A 20,153-nucleotide genomic window follows, 5' to 3' on the forward strand; every position below is an offset into this window, starting at 1 on the left:
TAAACTGGACAATCAAAGAGTACTGTAAACGATACCATGAATTTGCAATGGCAAACTTCAAACGTACAATATAATATCCATCAAGATAGAAAGTGTCAGTAAACCAGTAAAGCAGAGATGTGCCAAGGAAATATACAAAGCAATCCCTCACCATCCTCATGGAAGCTTTCATACTTTTGCAACAGCTTTTTCATTCGAAGCACCAAATTCTAGAGTTGAAAAGTTAATATAATCTTATCATTCAACACACACTCATATGCTTTTAAAAATGACAAAGTTAGACTAACATGCACCCTACTGGCATTTAGCAGAGGAGACAAAACAGGTAATCCAAAAGTCTTTAAATAAATACCATTCTTAAATTTAAATTCTTCGTTCGACAAAACATTCACAAAAATATTACATTTGCAGGATCTACATTATTATTCCCCTACGAAACAAACATGGGGAAAGAAGTCTCACAAAGTTAATTTGATCCACTTTGGTGACACCTTTAATAGCCCCTAATTAATGACAGAGAAATATGCGGGGATAAAACATTTAAAAATCTAAATAACCTCATATAACAACATCTACAGAGAAGAAAAATAGTCAATCTAAACATGACGGGTGAGCAAATAAACAAAATAATACCACATGTATGACCTTCGTTCATAACACGCCATTTCCTCTTGCCTCTAGTAGACAAACACATACACAGAGGTAAAGGGACACGAACAAAAGAGTACCTATAAATATGTGCAAATTTTATGATGTTCATACACACATATTCATACACTCATACACACTCACACAGGAGGGGATGTTGAGGGTGTCTGCTGGGCCCTGACACTCCACGTTCTTGGTCCATTAGATGGTTGAGAACCTCCAGTTTCCTCTGCAGTTCCTGTGCTTCCGTCTCCTCCATGTCTGCAAGGGAATCGGTCAGGCCGGAGGTCATGCTCTTTCCCTTACCTTTCACATACACCTCTACTGCAGAAATTAGCTAAGCCTACCTAATCTCCGATGTAAATCTAAGAAAAACTCAGGAAACTCAAAATAAGAGCCAAAAAACAAATAAAATCAAGAAATACTTGGCGTGCTGATTCTGGAATATTTTGAAAAATTTTAGCTTTCATTGGCGAAAAACGTTCACAGAATTGATGTTTCCTTTACCTTTCAAGTGTGCTACTGACCAAAATATATAAGTACACTTTTTTTACCATATTTGCATACATATATCTCTTTTGGTCAATTCTTACCAGCTAGGAATTTCTCACTCTATTTTCAACATATTTACTATAAGGCCGGACTACGGGAACAAAAACAATTCTATGACTTACTGACCCATGGCACGATTAGAGCCATACTAAAGGTACAATATCGCTTACATAGTTACAGCCTTTTTCTACTTAAAGGTACAGGTACAACACAATGCTCGAATGTTATTCAGTCAAGTAAAAAACTGACAATATGATTTAGCAAGGAAACATTCGAACAAAGTGAGGTCCATAGGGGCTTGTGGTTACCTTTCTTTTCCTCTCCTGACTGATTCGTCTCTGTGGCCCCTTTGCTAATCTTTTCTGTAAGAAGTTTATCAGACTTTTCACTACTTTCTTTATCACAAATTTGAACAGTATCATCAAGGTTGAGCTTCAGTTTACTTCCAGGGGGAGACAATTGATCATTTAGAGAGACAGGGGTTGAAGTCGGTGACTCTGAAGTAGGAGATTGTCTCGCATTAAGGAAAGAAAAGAATCTTGACCTTTCACGAGGTGGGGACGTAGTAGTAGCAGTGGTACTGGAGACAAGAGGTGTTATTGTGGCACCTGTTAACGTAGTACTGGAAGCTTCGCTAGTCCTCGAGAAAGAGAAAGTATATCCTGATAAAGGCGACGAGATAGATTTCTCGGAGAATGGCAAAGGCTCAAATGCTATTACCCCATCATTTTCCTCAACAGAAGCATCATCATCCATTGGAGGAAGGTATGCTTTTGTAAGGAAGGAAAATCGAGTGAGACCAAAACTTTTTCCACCACCATCTGGCTGCGAAGTTTCAGTTGTCACTTCTTGGGATGTCAGTGATGTTGTTAAACTAGTCTCAGTATGCGCAGGAGATCTTAGGAAACTGAAGGTGCTTGGTACTACATCACCATTGACCTCTGCTGAATATTCTGGTTCAACAGTGGGTGAGGTCTTTGGGGACGGCACATCATCAGTAGCATTTGACTTTGAGAAAAAGCCACTGGAACCAGAGAGCGTTAAGTAACTGCACGTGGAAGACGAATCCTCCAGATTAGGTGAAGGTTGTAAAGGATCCAACCCCTCACTTTCTCGTAAAAGGTTTTCTTTTAAAAGTTTGATGTTGAAGATCCCTGAGGAGGGTGCGGCACTTGGACTTGAGACTTCAGGCGAGTCTTTCTTAGAAGTTGTTTCTTTATCTGGAGAAGATACTGACAATGAAGCAAATTTTGTAGTAACAAGCATAACGGTGGGACTAGGTTGGGATGTTGCATAGTTTGAGACACTGTTTACAGAGTTCCATGAGTACGGCTTTTCACCACTTTCTGGGGAGGTCAGTTCAGCATTTTTTTTAAAACTAAATCTAAAAGATGATCCAGAAGAGTCATTGTCAATTAAAGAATCACTTAAATAACTTTTGGGATCATCACTTTTACCAAGATATTTGGACATATTAGTTTCAACACCAATCTCATCATTGCCAATACCAGAGTCTACAGTTTCAGAGGCAGATGTGGCTAGAAGTGTGGATTTGCAAGGTGACATTGAGGACTCTGTGAACTCATCGTCTTTGTCAGTGCCAGAGTCGATAGTCTCGAACGTAACGGCATTGAGGAGCTTAGCAGTGGAGAGGCTCGGGTGAGCGGCCGATGGAGAGCCAGTGGAGGAGGAAGGTGGAGAGAGGGAGGATGAAGGGGCAGTGCCCAAGCCTCCATCCCCAAGACTAGAGGAGGAAGCTTGGCCTTTGCCACACGGGCCGTTGGGAGGCACTGGGTCCATAGCTGAGGGAGAAAACACCCACAAGGTGAGTGGGAGAGAGCCCAGTCACCACCACCCACACTATTAAATCTACACCCAAGTCCTATCACAATTAAATCATTAGTGCTTTACTTTAAGTCTTTTAAAATACAAAGAAATATTGAACGCAAATGAGCTTACAGTAATAATGACCAACAATGTATCCATCAAATGACGGCATTAATAAAATCACTTTCACAATGTTAAAATATATCACTTTTCAAACTGATTGGCCATTTAAGAAAATACTATTAGGGCCTTAATTATGAAACTGGGTGCTTTAGAATTTATCTAATGAAGGTGGGAGGACAAAACTAGTTTCTACCTCATAAACAATAAGTATTATTAAAGGAAGGTACAAAAGGTGTCAACAGATAGACACACGCAAGGGTGAGCAGATATGAAAGATGGAAAGCCCAGGAAACAGGGAAGCAATGAAAAAGAAGGTAGGGTGCAGTCACTACCAGGTATAAAGCTACCAAGTCTACAAAATACAAATGAATGCACTTTCTTCAAGCTAGATTACATCATACACTACTGATGTACAGGGAAGTAGTAAGGGAGCACATGTTTGAAATATGCTGCACAGGGATGCTGGATGCAAGTTCTCTTTCTTCAAGGTAAATTAAACACTACTGTAACTCTCAAGAGTTCAGCATACATCAGAGAAGAGTTATTCCATCAAGTCCTAAAGAACTAACAGAGGTACTACAGGAAACAAATTCTTAATCTAATTATTGCTGTTCTCAAGCTGTTTAAACACGTACTAATGTGGATTAGGAAAATTAATTCAGAAAAATATATTTAACCAAAGCCACCACTGCACTTAAGGAATATTTTATTAAGACCACTACTGAACAATACATACCAAATTACCCTATACCACTTGATAGGATATACAAGCACATGTCTAGCATAATGCAACCTACAAAATAAACTATGACAAAGCAAGAAGCAATGTAAGATTACCGTGTTAGTGACAGAAACATAAATTAAGGACTAACTAATCATCTTCATGTAGCTTTGTACAAAATTAAATTAGGTGATAAGGAGAAATGAAGAATTTTAACTTTTAGTGCAAATAAAAAAAAATACCCCTATGGGCAGTCTTGTGTTCCCTAACCATACATGGTGAGAGGAAGGTTCGGGTAAAAAGAAAAGCATACACATATACAACTCACACACATTCAGTAGACACAACACTTACAAAACTAAAATATAGTACATAATAATACAACAATACATCTTAATGTCAGAAAATATTAAATAACTAGAAAGGAAAAATGCTACTTTATGTCACAGTGCTTGTATCCACATTCTTAATCATAAAACGGACTTAACTGCGTTATAAGAAAAACTTTGTTTATTGAATGAAACGATATTTTACTGTTTATTAAGCATTATGGGAAGCCCAAGTATCTAATTTCTCTCGTAATTTCAAATACATACAAGAAAGAATACATGCATACACTAATAAAAAAAATTAAACTTAAATGCATGGTCATTTATTAATGTGCTCTTAGCATATGTGATAGGGCAATGCAAAAATGCTTTAAGATAAACGGCAGGGCTTGAAAATTGCATATTATAATAGAATGTCATGACTATGTTGCCTAAATATACATTTAATGTTATACATATAAATATAAATATAAATATATATATATATATATATATATATATATATATATATATATATATATATATATATATATATATATATATATATATATATATATATGTGTGTGTGTGTGTAGTATACACACACAAGACACAGCCACTCATAAGTGAAAGTCTAGATCATTCCACTACACAGTTGATAAAAATTGCAGCTTCTGCAGTTTCCATCAGGCATCAGCAAGAAGTAGGCCCACATTTTAATCCAATGCTCCACAAAGCTCAACTGTTCGCTATCCATTTAAGTCAGTCAAACTGTTCTCGGCCTAGTGAAGAAAGACAAATAGGAATTTCAAAATTTTGATGAGGCTCTAAGAAATTCACTAGGTGTATGCCAAATATAACAAGTAAAAAAATGCAAGTTTCTTCGGCGCAATCGAGTTTTCTGTATAGCGTATAATGCTGTATGAAACTTTTAGCTGCGGCCTATGAAACTCAGCCATGGTCTATGAAACTCTTAGCCGCGGCCCATGAAACTCAGCCATGGTCCGGTGGTGGTCTTTGTTGTTGGTACCTATAGTGGTGCCAGAAGTACGATTATGGCTAACTTTAACCTTAAATAAAATAAAAACTACCGAGGGTAGAGGGTTGCAATTTGGTATGCTTGATGATTAAGGGTGTTTGATCAACATACCAATTTCCAGCCCTCTAGCCTCGGTAGTTTTTAAGATCCGAGGGAGGACAGAAAAAGTGCGGCCAGACAGACAAAGCTGTCACAATAGTTTTCTTTAACAGAAAACTAAAAACAGATAAAAATGCAGCTGGTTTCATGGTTTTATATCTCTGCGAAGAATAACCAAAGACAAGGTTACCACATTTGGTGAGAATATCACTTCATATTTTATCATTAAGAAGTGGCTGCTGAATTTAAGCCACTCAAACAGGGCAGGGACACTACAGAGGATACTCCATATCCAGGATACCAAGTGATGAACAATAGGAAGTCAATTCATCACAATGCTTTGCAAGATAGACATCTCACTTTCCAAAAGACAGCCAGGATTAGGCATAAGTGCTGGGTCAAGGCAAATTACTTTGGCAGACATCTTAAGTGATCAGCAAGCCATATGAAAAATTCCAATTAACTTTTTAATTTTTTGAGCCTGAATCAGAGATGCAAGATAACCAATGGAAGCATCATGGTTCCACACCTAACAATAAATTTAAGAAATGGCATCTGCCTTCAAACCTAGCCATGAAGAAGGGAGGACAAGCCACCCCAACTCAGTGCCAGTATCAAGCATGAATGGATAGGGAGGGTTCAAGTCAGGAAAGGTATCCTTCTGTAAAACTGCCAAACCAAGTAAGAAATGAACCATTCAAGTCAGAAAAACTAGAGGAGGCTCAATAAAAATAGCGACCACACTAGGGAGGAATAAGTGGCGCCTGCCATCCACGTCAAAGCCTCTGCGTTTTGCATTCTGATTATGTTGTCAGTATGTTGGTGATAGAGTAGCTGTCAAGTCATTAAGAGAAAGTATTGTACACCAGAACTCTCAACATTTAAAAGAAAAAAGTAAATGAGGCTGAAATGCTGAGGAAAGCTGTGAGCTGGACTGCTGCTGCTACAGGAAAAAACACTGAGTTGGCAGTGCTGAAGCAGCAAACTGTACCTTTAAAATTTTTCTACAGCAGGATAGCAGTGTTAGAACATTGGTTGGCAAAATTCAATAAAGTTATGAATATAAGGACTGCTTGTTACCAGTGATGCTTTCTAGGTGACACTAAAAACATTGTGAAATTACCCTAGCAAGAGTGCAAGCATACACAAACACAGACACACACATATATATATATATATAATAACCATGAAGCTACAAATGTCGTTTTATATCCAATTCACGCTACTTTGGAAATATCCCCGATGGGGAATTATAAGTGATAAACGGATCGGTACTACCGGGTCTCGATCCCTCGACACAGTTACCTTCCAACAACTCCAGTCGACGGTCTACCTACTGAGCCAATCCATTTATCACTTATAATTCCCATTCGGTGATAATTCCCCCTCGGGATATTCCCAAAGTAGCGTGAATTGGATATTGAACATTTGTAGCTTCATGACTATATAAATCACAGTGTGATATAAATTTCATATATATATATATATATATATATATATATATATATATATATATATATATATATATATGTATATATATATATATATATTTATATATATTTAGTAAGCTAGATTGTATGATTGAGTTTTCTAATAACTAATATTTAGTATTCATATATTTTAATGTATGCTTATTTATTTTATGCATATATGTAAATATACTTTTTCTAGTTATATAACTACCTTGACTAACATTACTCTTACTATATCTTTTATAATGTCTGTGCTTTAACCTGAAGACAAACAATATAATAGTGTCTATGACAGGTACAGTCGACCGTATATTATGATAATTAACTGTAAATATTATTTTATATTATATATAATAATGCAGTATTTTATACTGGTAATTATGTAATGATTCTATATTACAGGTACTCCGAGCAGTTAAAGGCTGTAGAATGACGTATACCACGTGGGTATTAGAAAATGAATATTATGATGGTGGTACAAGATTACTATCTTTACACGAGCACCTCATGTGCATTTATATTGTCCATCTTTGACTCCATTTAAATTTTTGTGTCCTTTACTTTAAATTTCTGTAATACACTTACAAGCTTCAGGATATGCATGTAGTACTTGAGGCTGCGCACATGTGAAATGTAAAATCTAAACTGCTACCTGATCCTAAGCCTAAGGTTGCATGCATCTGCAATTCCTTTTTTTGTTATTAATGGGATAATTTTAATTACTTCACGTCTCGAACTCTTTCTGATCTATTCCTGCATATATATATATATATATATATATATATATATATATATATATATATATATATATATATATATATATATATATAGCAGTCCCCGGTTTCTGACGGTTCCGGCTTCTGACGTTCGAGGTTACGACGCTTTTCAAATATATTCATCAGAAATTATTTCCTGGCTTACGACGCATGTTCCGGGGTTACGACGCGTCGTACGCCGATCCGACGGAAGAAATATGGCCCCAAAATGGCAGAATAATCATAATTTGAAGGTTTTTTTGATGTAAGACTCAATAATAATGCAGTTTACATCGTTTTCAATGCACCCAGAGCATTAAAAGTAAGGTTTTCTTATGATTTTTGACGATTTTCGACGATGTTCCGGCTTACGACGATTTTCGGGTTACGACGCGGCGCAAGAACGGAACCCCCGTCGTAAACCGGGGACCGCCTGTATATATATATGTGAGTGTGTGTGTGCGAGAAATGGGTAATATGGTAACTGAAGAGAATGTAGTTGTGACAGTGAACTGACTTTTTTATTGCAATTGCATAGCATAGAAGAGAGGTTGATATTAAGGATTTAAGAATGGAAGAAGTTGAATATACTCAGTCACTCTTGTGGAGGATATAATTAGGGTTTGTAATATATTTGAATAATTGAAAACAATCAAGAGTTGAAACGGTACCAAAGGGTGAGAGCGATAATTATTTCACTGTATGAGGAAAATGTGAGAGAAATGAGCGAGAATTACAGAACCGAGACATTACTATGTACTGTATACTGTATGGGACAAGGCCTTTATGAAGAGAGGGTGGCAAGGCTGGCAAGTAAGAATCTGAAAGTATTCATAGAAAAAATCCCAACAGTTGAATGTTACCACGACTGGCACTAAATGGAAGTCAAAACAATGGAGAAATAAATATCGATATGGTAGGCAGAAGAACGAAAGATGCTGATTTGCAAAGTTATTTGGGGGTAAACTGTAAGAGAATAAGATTGTCTATCATACTAAAGCTGGAATATGTGAAGGGGTTGTTGAAGCAACTTTCCTTTGAGACTGCTATGTGCATGCTGATTATGTGAGAAAAAGGTAGACGGTCTTGGAATGTATTATTTACATAGCATATCTGGAGTAAAAAGGACTGAAATGATCAGGATGCACAAGATGTGTGGGTATCACGGGGAGGCAAGGTTGATGGTGTGCAAGAGAAGGATAAATCCTTCCGGTTTTCAACAAGTTTACAGGGATGACGCTGAAACCCCAATAACATTTTCTTCCTCCAACCTTACACTGATTTCTCTCAAACCTGAGTCAACAGGTGGACAGCATGTCAAGAATAAAACAAAAGACACTTGTATATTCAAAACCTAGCCCTCTAACAATGAGATGTGGCATGTTATTACGGGAAAACAATTTTATGAATGAATATATATATATATATATATATATATATATATATATATATATATATATATAATAATAATTTCTCTTTCCTTGGTTGCAAATGACTCATCAACACAACTGGGGGAAAGTTGGACTTCGGGCGACATATCAATGCATCATAACTTAGCTAACTGTGAATATTCCCACGTATCTATTCTTGGCTTGTGAAACTTTCTTTTCGACAATATTTAGTGTTCTTATTGGCATTTGGCACTTTGCCCTCGTATTGCTATAAATATACTGTAAAGCATTTTATATGCATAAATTTTTATTAATGTAACTCCTTACCACACAATCTTTGATGCTGGTAATTCGGCCAGGCCTCACAGAAGTAACGTCTTTTCTTTAAATGACAAGATGAAAGTTCTATATTTAATATGAAAGGACAAAAGTCCGAAAGCAAAAGCTGATAAAGTGTATCTCAAAAGCAAATGTGTAATAGGTTCTCTTATGTTCCAATAACTACAAAAGTTATGTCCATGGCACGTGATAAGTGTCAGTAATACATAAAGACATGAAATTTGTGGTTAGAAGACATGAAAGAGGCCCTCCTCCTTTCGATAGCAATGTACTGTGTCGGCGGACTGAGTCTATACGCAGATATTAGCAGTGTGTTGCAGGAAAAATTAATGCCAGACTATTTACTGCAAGTGAAGATGGGAGCAAACTTCATATATCAATACGAGCTAAAAATGTAAAAAACTACACGAGAAACCATCAGTTGATGAAGAGGCCACTCCTAGATTTCATTCCCAATGAAGGGGTTGACTGAACAAGTTTTTAACTGAGATGTTACCGAATTCATAATGGAGTTGACTGAACAAGTTTTTACCCGATGTAACTCAATTCATAATGAAGGGTTGACTGAACAAGTTTTTAACCGAGATATAACTGAATTAATGATGAAGGAGTTGACTGAACAAGTTTTTAATAGAGACGAAACTGAATTCCTCCGGTAAAATATATTAAAGCAACAAATATTTACAAAAGATCAAGCAGGCAATAAAGGTTTACCACACAGAATGATAGAATAATGTCGACGTCGCAGCAACACTGCAGGTCACATGAGCAAGCCAGGCATTGTTTACCAAGCTAGGAACTGCCCCTATTCTCAAGAACAGAGAAAAAATGTTGTTCCATGAGCAAAGTATAAAAGCGTGAGTTACAGCAATTTCTTCTTGGAATTGTTTCACCAATGTTTCGTTCCTGGGGCAAAGAAATACTTGTTAGAGAAGTGTTTGATATTTAAAGCCCCACTCATGAGAGACAATGATTCCAACCATCTTGAATTCATCTGCTAAGGAGTTCAATATCTCATAAGATTATCTTCACCTCCCAACACTATCTTACTGTTGCAGCCCCTTGGCCAACATTTACATGTATCAAGGACGCGTACACAAGAGTGGTGTTTAATTACATTTAAATAGCCATTGATGCCAATCATCATCTTGATGGCCTACAATGTGATCATTCCTGAAGCTGCAATGTATGAATGAAAATAAGACATTGTAAATGAATAGCTGAGAGAGAGAGAGAGAGAGAGAGAGAGAGAGAGAGAGAGAGAGAGAGAGAGAGAGAGAGAGAGAGAGAGAGTGTGTGTCTCGAGTCACTGAGAATGGGGAGTGATTCGTTGGATCACTTAATAACCAAGAAGTCTTCCACCGTAAATTCCCTCTGAATGTTAATGTATGTGGCAATTAGGTCAGGAATTAAGTTTCGGCCTTCAACGATTTAAGCTCTCATCCAAGATGCATAGGAGCTATGAGCACACCGCATTGCCGATCGAGCCACAGCAGAAAACATTATTCTCCCGTTTGAAAGTCAGAGCCAAGCATCCGCCTACATACTGCCGGTCTCATGTATACTATCACCGAAAACTTTCACATACATGTACGTGTGCCAAGTAAATAAATTTTCCTTTGATAAATATATATTAACGTCATTGGAACATCCAGGATGCATAGAAATTACAAGACCACAATATTGTTGATCACGTCACGACAGAAAACCGTTTTCCCCCAACTTGGAAATTAGTGCCATGTAGGTACCTAACCCTGTAAGCCTCAGATACGCTTTCCAAGACAGCCCTCTTGCATATCAGTATCACTTATTCACATAATATGAATGTTTCTGGAACTGGCAAATGAATGTACAAGTTTCCGTGAATTCACACTACTTGTGGAATGAAACTTATTCTCTCATTTAAAACCATTTACATCAACACCTAAGTTTTACATACCTCATGCCTGCCAACTGCTCTGGAGACTGTTCTTGCAGCAGTTACAGTAAACATTTTCCCATATAGCAATAAAGAACTGAACAGGTAGCAACTGATGTCAGGTCCATCAGACATGTTCATGATGGGGGATATTTTTATTTAAGAAATGGGCCAAAATGATTCCCATTAACATAATTTTTATGTAAATCACCAGAGCTAATAAGGAAAACATTACATACCCATAACATGGTGTAACTATCATCCAATGGCTTATTCTTCAGAGTACTGTACAGGGGAAACATCTCAGTTGGTTTCAGGGCAAATTTAAAACGAATAAGGGGCTAAACAATTCATTATGCATAATTCCTACAAAATGACACATAATTTTCATTGCTATGAATGGCTAGATAAAATTTAAAACTGCATTCTTTGTCTTAGTAAAAGTGGACATACAGGCTCACGTACTTGTTTCTTATGTATGGAGCACGTTTTATGAGAATCTGATTAATTTGGTACTTTGTCTGCCATAAAACAAATGCAGTATTTCTGTTGAAAATATGAAGGCAAATCTTTCGTTAGTCAGGATATCAAAAGTAAAATCCTACCACTGGTACCAACAACCTCACTAGCGTGTGGTCAAAGTATGAAAAACGTGAAAGCCACACTGGTTTCAGTATTTGCCGTGTCCAAAAAATCTCAGAAAATGTTTAATCTTTGTATCATTACATACTAAGATATATATTTTTATTTAAAATGGGCAAAGACACGCAATATTTCCTTTTGCCGAACTATTTCCACATGTGAAAAAAGTGGAACGGAAAATACGATGTAATGTAGGCAAATTAATAAACCAACATTTTTATATAAAAGTAGCAGTGTAAGTCAGAAAACGGCCATTTGTAGCAGAACCATTGCTCTTCAAAATAAGAAATTTGCACTAGTTCTTAGGAAGCAGTAACTAAAGTGCAAAATAAAAGTTAAAGTTACGTGTTCAAAGGGATTACGATTGTTTGGAAAACAGAAAACCCTGAAACCTCCACTAACCTAAAATATAAAAGCTGACTGCGAATTACTGATATGCTGTCCTCTATGGAAAGTTGAACTATTCTTATCAACACCTCATTTGCTGGCTACTTTGGAGACTACCCATTCATAAGTTTTAGGAAAGAGAACGCTTACAGTTGAAGGAAACATGAAGTATGGTAAAATATTGAAAATCATTCATTAATGTTACCTATGCAAAGTAAATCATGTAGCCGGAGAATGGTGGAAGATCAGACTGTCAACAGTCTTAGTTTCCCTGGAGTTCAACTTCATAGCCCATAGAGTACAACACTTCCAGATCCACTCCAGATCGCTTTTTAATTTGCAAGCAATGGCATCAACAAAACTGCCATGAAGACAATTTTAAAGTTTAGCAGTGAAAAGAATAAAAGATAAATATCTGGCATCGGAAACAATTATAATGTGGCACCTTAACATAATTTGGACACTGGTAATCTGAAAAGCAAGTAGACGGTGCTATCTTGAGGTCTTGGCACTACGGACACTAATGGAAGTTCTCTGCTGAAGCAGAATTTATGAAAGACAGCCAAACAGGTTACACACCAGCAAATGTCCATCATAATCACCATTGTGGTCAAAATAAAACTGGTGTACAAGTATGTTGTTATCAGTGTGCCTTCTCGTAGCAAATCTTGAAAAATTATGCCATTTACTATGATGCTTTCCTCTGGGTAATTAGGCAGTACTCCTCCATTAAAAACAGTACGAGGTAATTCATAAAACTGATTCAACACACTGACGCAAGAGCCAAAGAAGGGAGTGACCCAATTCCCTGCCAACACTGTTGCTACTTGACAAATGAGTAGCTGGATGCTTTGGTTGATGAACATGAACCATGAAGAAGTTAATGAACTACCAGGTAAACTAGTGATTTTCGATAAATTTTGCATCTAAATCTATTATTTTCTTTGCACCCTGATCATGGTTAAAACTACTACTAACATTAATAAAGAAGGGGACTATTTTGTATATTCGTCTTTTGAGATTACTGAAATGTTTACAGGACATAACCAATAAAATTCTCCATTACAGCCAATCTTCAATCCTGCAATACTTTCAACCTGCATAAGAGACAAAACCAGTCTAAAAAAAATTAAATTACAACTGCGATATCAAAAAGAACTTACGTGCAAGCATGTTGCATATGTTGGCCAGGATAGTATACATGTAAAAGGCAGCACTGTATATCCTTACTTACTTGCGTGCATAAATACAGTTTTACAATAATTCAAAACTCTTGAACGGTGGTACAAATAGTATATGTTAATGATAGTAGAATTGCTTTTACAAACTAATGTTATTTACCAGCCATCAGGCTAGCTAAGAAATTTTTCCAATGACCTAAGCAAAACGCTGATCTAATATTAAAGCTGTCATTGCCCCAACACGATTTCCTGTTTTCAATCTCAAATGTTACTTGGAACACACTTTTGTGTTCCAACTATACAGGTAACTGGTCGTACAAGAGCATATTAATATGTACTCTACTATGAAATAATTATGGCAATCTAAATACTTTTTTTAGTACAAAAGGTTTCAAATATATGATCTACAAAGAAGTTACCCGTAGTTTTAAAATGATGGAAATGAACTGAATTTTAAGAATTAGACAGGGAACCTCCATTTCAAAACACTAGGCACAAATCTGGTGGGATCTACTTACTACTTCTACAATTACGAGCACTATGTCTAATAAGCAGCAAAAGGCTATTCACGCAATAAAATGAAACCCTTTTACTTGAGTAAAACACTTCCATACACCACACCAAGAGCCATATTTCACCTTTGAAACTACATTGGGGAATTGGTATTTGTATTTCAATCAATCAAAATGCATTTGAGAATAAAGTAGTTTTGTTACTATGCTTGACTTCCCTGAAACACTAGATATGCTCACACTTGAATTCCTAAAACTCCAATGTTCTAAAACCAAAAAAGAAGGGAAAAAATATATATCTTCCAGAAATTTGTCAGGTTGAAGAACCTGTGTTGCACCACTCAGCACTGGGGAAAATGTTTCATTACAAAAATGTAAAAAACTACCTCAAGGTTGGATACGCTATTCCAGCAGTGAAGGTCACCGTTTTTAAAAGAAGCAAACGCAGCAGCAGCAGCATCAGTGGTCTCAACAGAAATATACATAGCATTAATACCAATGACAAATAAAAGCACTTGGAAAACGTAGTCGCCATACAGTATTTTGATTTGTGTCGAGCAAGGGGACTTTAGGTCTCATTAACATAGGCAGCCGAAATGAAGAAAGCTTAGTCAGGCACAACATTAATTTTTCATTCTCCAAAATAAAAAGAAAAATAAATAAAATAAACAACTTTCTGATGTTTTTGTTCATGTCCTTGAAGCAAAATATCTAAAACTATGCTGAAACATGTGCTAAATAAGCGATGGTGTGAACAGATACATAACTTTTCTTTGAATATACTGCTAGAAAAAACTTTACGTAAATTAATCATTCTATTTGTAAAATATGGATTAATGCACAATTTACATACATGTAAGTACACTTTGTGTTCGTCTATGTATGCATGTGTAATATATATATATATATATATATATATATATATATATATATATATATATATATATATATATATATATATATATATATATATGTAAATATTCTATGTATAAAATGTCATTACTAAACTATCATTTCTTATATTTAGTTAGACACAATGAGAAAAACCAATACTCAATAATAATGAAATAACAAATATCTGTTTATTAAAAATGCGTATATTGTACAAAATCCAAAAGGTTATACTATGATATACACAATTTTGTCCTTTTTAATTTAGCAAAATGTATGTAATAAATCACCAGAGTGAGGATATTTACTAAATTATTCACATATTCCTTGACATAACCTAAATTTGAAAAATAAAATGTACTCAAGTTGCATCACTAAGCAATACTATGCTGTCAATCTCTAACATGGTGAACAGGCATTTGACCATAAAAAAAAATGGGGGACATAATATAGTTCCATGTAAAGCTATGAATTAATAGAAAAACAGCCCTGAAAAATAAAGCTTCCTGCATGCTAAAAACATGCTTGCTTTCACTAGTATCAACTTTATAAAACTGAATAACTCTTCAAAGATGCATCAACTTAGATAAAAATTGCACTGGCTTTCTACAAACACGATCTTATGGTGTATTCTGAATATGAAAAAGTAAAACAGTCTCTAAGACTAATCGACTTATTATCAGTGCACATCTCCAAATCAAACAGCATCAATAATATTCTTTCATGCAGCTCAGGATAAGCTTTGCCTTTCATCATGCTGAACTCACTGATGCTGACTGATCAAAAGGTCATTGTCTAACTGATTCGCTAGCTTACTGTTGTAACTGAGGTTTAAGTCATACATTTCAAAAGCCATGCAAAACAATGCATAGTGCAAGTGCATCATAAATAGTCGTCATGCACTAAAACTAAGGAAAAAATCATGAACAATAACGATGACTACGAAAGACTAGCAAAGGTTTCTCCATCTCTTTGCAGGATGAAACTTTCTATAAAGAAGAAAGTCTTCCTACAATGGCAAGTTACACCTTGCAGAAAAGAACAGACGCGGCACAGAACAAAGCACTAACGCATAACACACAAGGAAGAAATGCTCAGAGTTCCTAAGCAGCTACAAAAAGGAACAACACTGAAAAGGACCAAGTACACTGAGGCGTGAGAGAGAGGGTGAGATGAGAAACTGGACACGAGGTGGATAAGAAAAGGGAGTGAGGGAGGCAGACGAGCTAACGTCATCTACTCTGACTCTATAAAAGCACTGACATTTAATAAAACTAGCTATAATTTTATGGTGCTTGAAACTGTAAGTCAAGTCATATCTTCCACTCTCTGGCAATATGCGATGGATACATATACTGTATATATCTGTGTATATAAATGTAAGATATAAACAAATATATATAGGTAATCTCTATGTAGATTTATAATATTCCGTAGTAGACTGAGCAGGCGTGAGTGTAAACTAAGATCTAGTGGGTGATGGGGATTTCCTCTACAGCGCTTCCGTGCCGTGGCGGAGAGTTAGTTGGTGTGTGTGGTGGTGGTGTCTTACGATGCAGGCACAGTACATAGAGGCTCAGGGCTTGTACCGTCATAGACATACAAATAATAAGAGAAAGAAAGCCTTCCGTCCATTCTGTCCATCGTTCATTTGCCATGCAAGTTCGGTGAGTGTCGAGCAGACAAGACAAGATGTGCGGAAGGCGTAAAAAGACGGTCCCCAGTGCATATACAAAAAATTGTCATCAATCATCACGGTATGCAAATCATACAATGTGGTAACTGAGAGGGTAACTGAGAGAATATACTGAGAAAAAGCAATGTTACCACCATACACAGCTGTTGTAACATTGTCATTATGTACTGCGGTATTAGACTTCAGGGTGATAACTTTACATTCACCTTTTTCTATAATCAGGATAAGATACTGTGATTTCAAAGGATAATTTTCTCCTCTCTACTACCAAGGCTTCCAGAGTTATGACTGTCTCGTCGCGCATTTTTCTAATTGAAAAAACCCTCAAGTTAAGAACTTGAATATCTCAATATATTTACATATACATATCTACACCAAAAACTATAAATGCTGCACAAGTTAATAACAGGTTACCAAGATGAAGAAAGGACACTATTCACAGTGGAGAAATCCTACACCTGTGGCTTACAATATAAGCCGAAAGCAAAGCTCATAAAAAATAGATAACATACTTTCTCCAGTATCTAGGAAAAAAAACCGAGGTTTGAAATATTTGTAAAGGCGAATGCAAGTTCATATACCATGCTGGGAGGATGTTTGGACCTTTGTGCTCATTGTCAAGATGAGAGTGAAATCTGAACATTGACAAGACATGGGAGAACGAGACAGAGCAGTCTACCCATGGCAGAAAAACTCTATTTTTGGAAGAATAATGAACCAGCTGTGCCTACTGCAGTAAAAAATCCATTACGTTGACAGATGGCAGTTATACGGATAAATTTTAATTATCCAACATACTTACATCTAAATAACTAACCTACGATATTATTGTATAAATATATACTTAATAGGAAATGTGTACAGGTGCATATATACTATAAATATACCATACTATTTCAGTGTAGGTACTTAGCATACTTGTGGTCCGGTATGTATAAGGTGTAGTTTCCTCATCTGTGTACAGTACTTAAATACACAACCCATACATGTTTGCATACAAATAACTATACTGTACATGTATACATACAGCCAACCACATACACAATTGTGTGAGTGCATGTGTCTGTGTACAGTGTATGCGTGTATGTATGTATGTATGTATATATATACTGTATTGATATATACATTTTCTTGTGAAACGTATTCGTCACATTCACCATAGTGAAAGCCTACATCCTCAATTTTCTAGCACGCATGAATGTTTTCTGCTAAAAATCCTTGAAATCCAAAATGGAGTAATGAAATGAAAAGTCACATTTGCTTCAAAATTCAAACTGAAATTAGGAAGAGATATCAGTCAGCTACATGATCGGCACCACAAAGAAGGCGGTTTTGTTTTGACCGGACCGTCTTCCTAACCTCAATCCAAACCTGGAGAAAAAGAAAATTTCCTTATTTCATTACCATCATGGATTTCCAGTGTTTATGGCAAAAGATTCAAAAAGGAAAATCGAGGCCTTATTTAACGACATGTTGTCATTTTACATTCACACAAATAAAAATTTTATGCAAAATTCACCCGTTCTACACAGGCAGTTTCTCTACAGACATAACATTACAAGTCTCTTAAACATTCTTACCTAAACTGTTGAATCCTGAATGGATGCCCTATCCATACAGCTACCACTACATCAGCCACTTCATACACATGGAATCCCCTACATACACTTCATCATTCAACTCTTATCTTGCGTACATTCTCTCCTCCTAGATATTAAGGTCATTCATTTCTAACAACTCTTTCATCTAATCTATCCAACCGTTTCCAGATGTTCCTCTGCTCCTACCTCACACCAGTTCTGAATTGTACACCTCTTTGGTTAACCTCCATTCTTTACACATGACCAAACCATCTCATAACGCTTATAAACCATCCTTTAACATACGCTTGCCTTTTCAGCACTTTTATGCACCTCCACATTCCACGCTACACAAATAATTCATCCCTACAGCATCAAGTTACACTTCACTTCATAAAGGTGAGCTGGATCGATAATTCCTTCACTCAATTCTACCTTTCCATCCAGACACCCAAAGTCTCTTCTCAGTCTTTTGGGCACACCTCCTGTCCCTAAACTACTACCTTTGCCTAAACCATTTTAAGTTTCTTCTCTTCCTGGCTTCTACTTACCCAAGTCCACATTTTCTCTACACTTTTCCTCTTAAAACAATCTGAAACTGCTTCACTAGTCTCTTTAGTTTCTCTGTACTATCCCCAATCACTACTGCATCAGATACAAATATCATTAATTTCACACTCCAAGTTAGTAATTTTCTGTACCTATTATATGTACTGTTGTCTGTAAAACAGCACCATATCTCATTTATTCACTCATCATTTAATTCAGTTATGCAGTGCTGGTACGTGAAATGGATGAAAAACTACTAACAACTGATGCATGAATGCAAGTTGCAGCTCTATAGAGAAATTAAAGCAAGTTTTCACTACATTCAGAATTTGTCAAAGGCTAAGTAGCAATTAAAACAACAGCACTATGCTATATGATCTATCATCTCTTGCCAGCAGATGACAAAGTGGAATTGATTAAAATACTGAAAACTATAGATAACAGTACTGTAACTACATCAGTTTCTCTTTCGTATGTCTAATTTTTACAATGCGTGCTCTTCCATCTAAGCATCAATGTGTGAAACAAATTCAGTCTGAAAACTATTCCTATGACTAGAAAGAAAATAAAAACATTGTAAAAACAAATGTACAAAGGATATAATATCATCTGTCATCTAACTTCTGCTGATCTGGGTGCCATTTGAGTCTGCCGAATAATTTTTGTAAGCACAGCATATTTGGCTGTAAAAAAAATAAATCTGTCTTGGACATTTGAGGTCTTCAGACATCACAAGTCAACATACTACTGAATGTTAGACGCATGTATGAAGAAAATCAGTCCAAACAATTGAAGACTTGGCTAAAATAATTACTAAAAAAAGTATATATAAAATCAAAAGATCACTGCTTTTGTCAGAAAAATTGTACATACACACAAGTGACTTCTACTACCAAAGACAGTGCAGTTCGTGTAATACTACTTTATGAGAGCATATTTACAATCAGAGGAAGTTTACTGTGCACAGATCCCACAGGGATAAAATATATTTATATTAATACAGGAACTAATGGGAAATGATTATTCACATTTACTCTATCCACGTAAAAGAGTTTTCTTGATGTAAACAATACGTGAATAACTATGCACAATATATAATGCAAGAGTACTCTTTTACACATATCTTCGTTAGCTGTATATTTTATACACAACACATGTACTGTATATATATATATATATATATATATATATATATATATATATATATATATATATATATATATATATATATATTATAAATGTATACGTAAATACATGTGTAAATACATATAGACATATTAATATGCATACTATAAGTGTATATACAGTATTTATACTGCAATACAAATATATTATACAGCTAACATGCCCGCAAAATATGTATACGGTGTGCAAATATACATACATACATACAAATTTATTTATCTTCTCTTTATTTTTGTACATCACATCCACCCATAAATTTCTTTTTGTGAGCAAGGAGCATGAAGGCTGGGGATCGCTTTTGTAGTGAATAAAATCATACTCATGCAAAAGATTTGAGA

General features: G+C 35.8%; 1 protein-coding gene across 10 annotated transcripts in view; it reads right to left on the reverse strand.

Moving 5' to 3' along the window:
• The window catches only part of unc-13, a 1,228,603-nt gene that overhangs the window by 678,920 nt on the left and 529,530 nt on the right, over nt 1–20,153 (reverse strand). For all 10 annotated transcript variants that reach the window (XM_067091750.1, XM_067091731.1, XM_067091742.1 and 7 more), the window contains exons 8-9: nt 1,509–3,002; nt 793–909 (exon numbers count right to left, since the gene is read on the reverse strand). In XM_067091750.1, the coding sequence (XP_066947851.1) occupies nt 793–909; nt 1,509–3,002 (1,611 nt within the window). The remainder of the gene's footprint in view (nt 1–792; nt 910–1,508; nt 3,003–20,153) is intronic.

Source organism: Macrobrachium rosenbergii, chromosome 4, assembly GCF_040412425.1.
Source record: "Macrobrachium rosenbergii isolate ZJJX-2024 chromosome 4, ASM4041242v1, whole genome shotgun sequence".
In the NCBI taxonomy this organism is placed as follows: Eukaryota; Metazoa; Arthropoda; class Malacostraca; order Decapoda; family Palaemonidae; genus Macrobrachium; species Macrobrachium rosenbergii.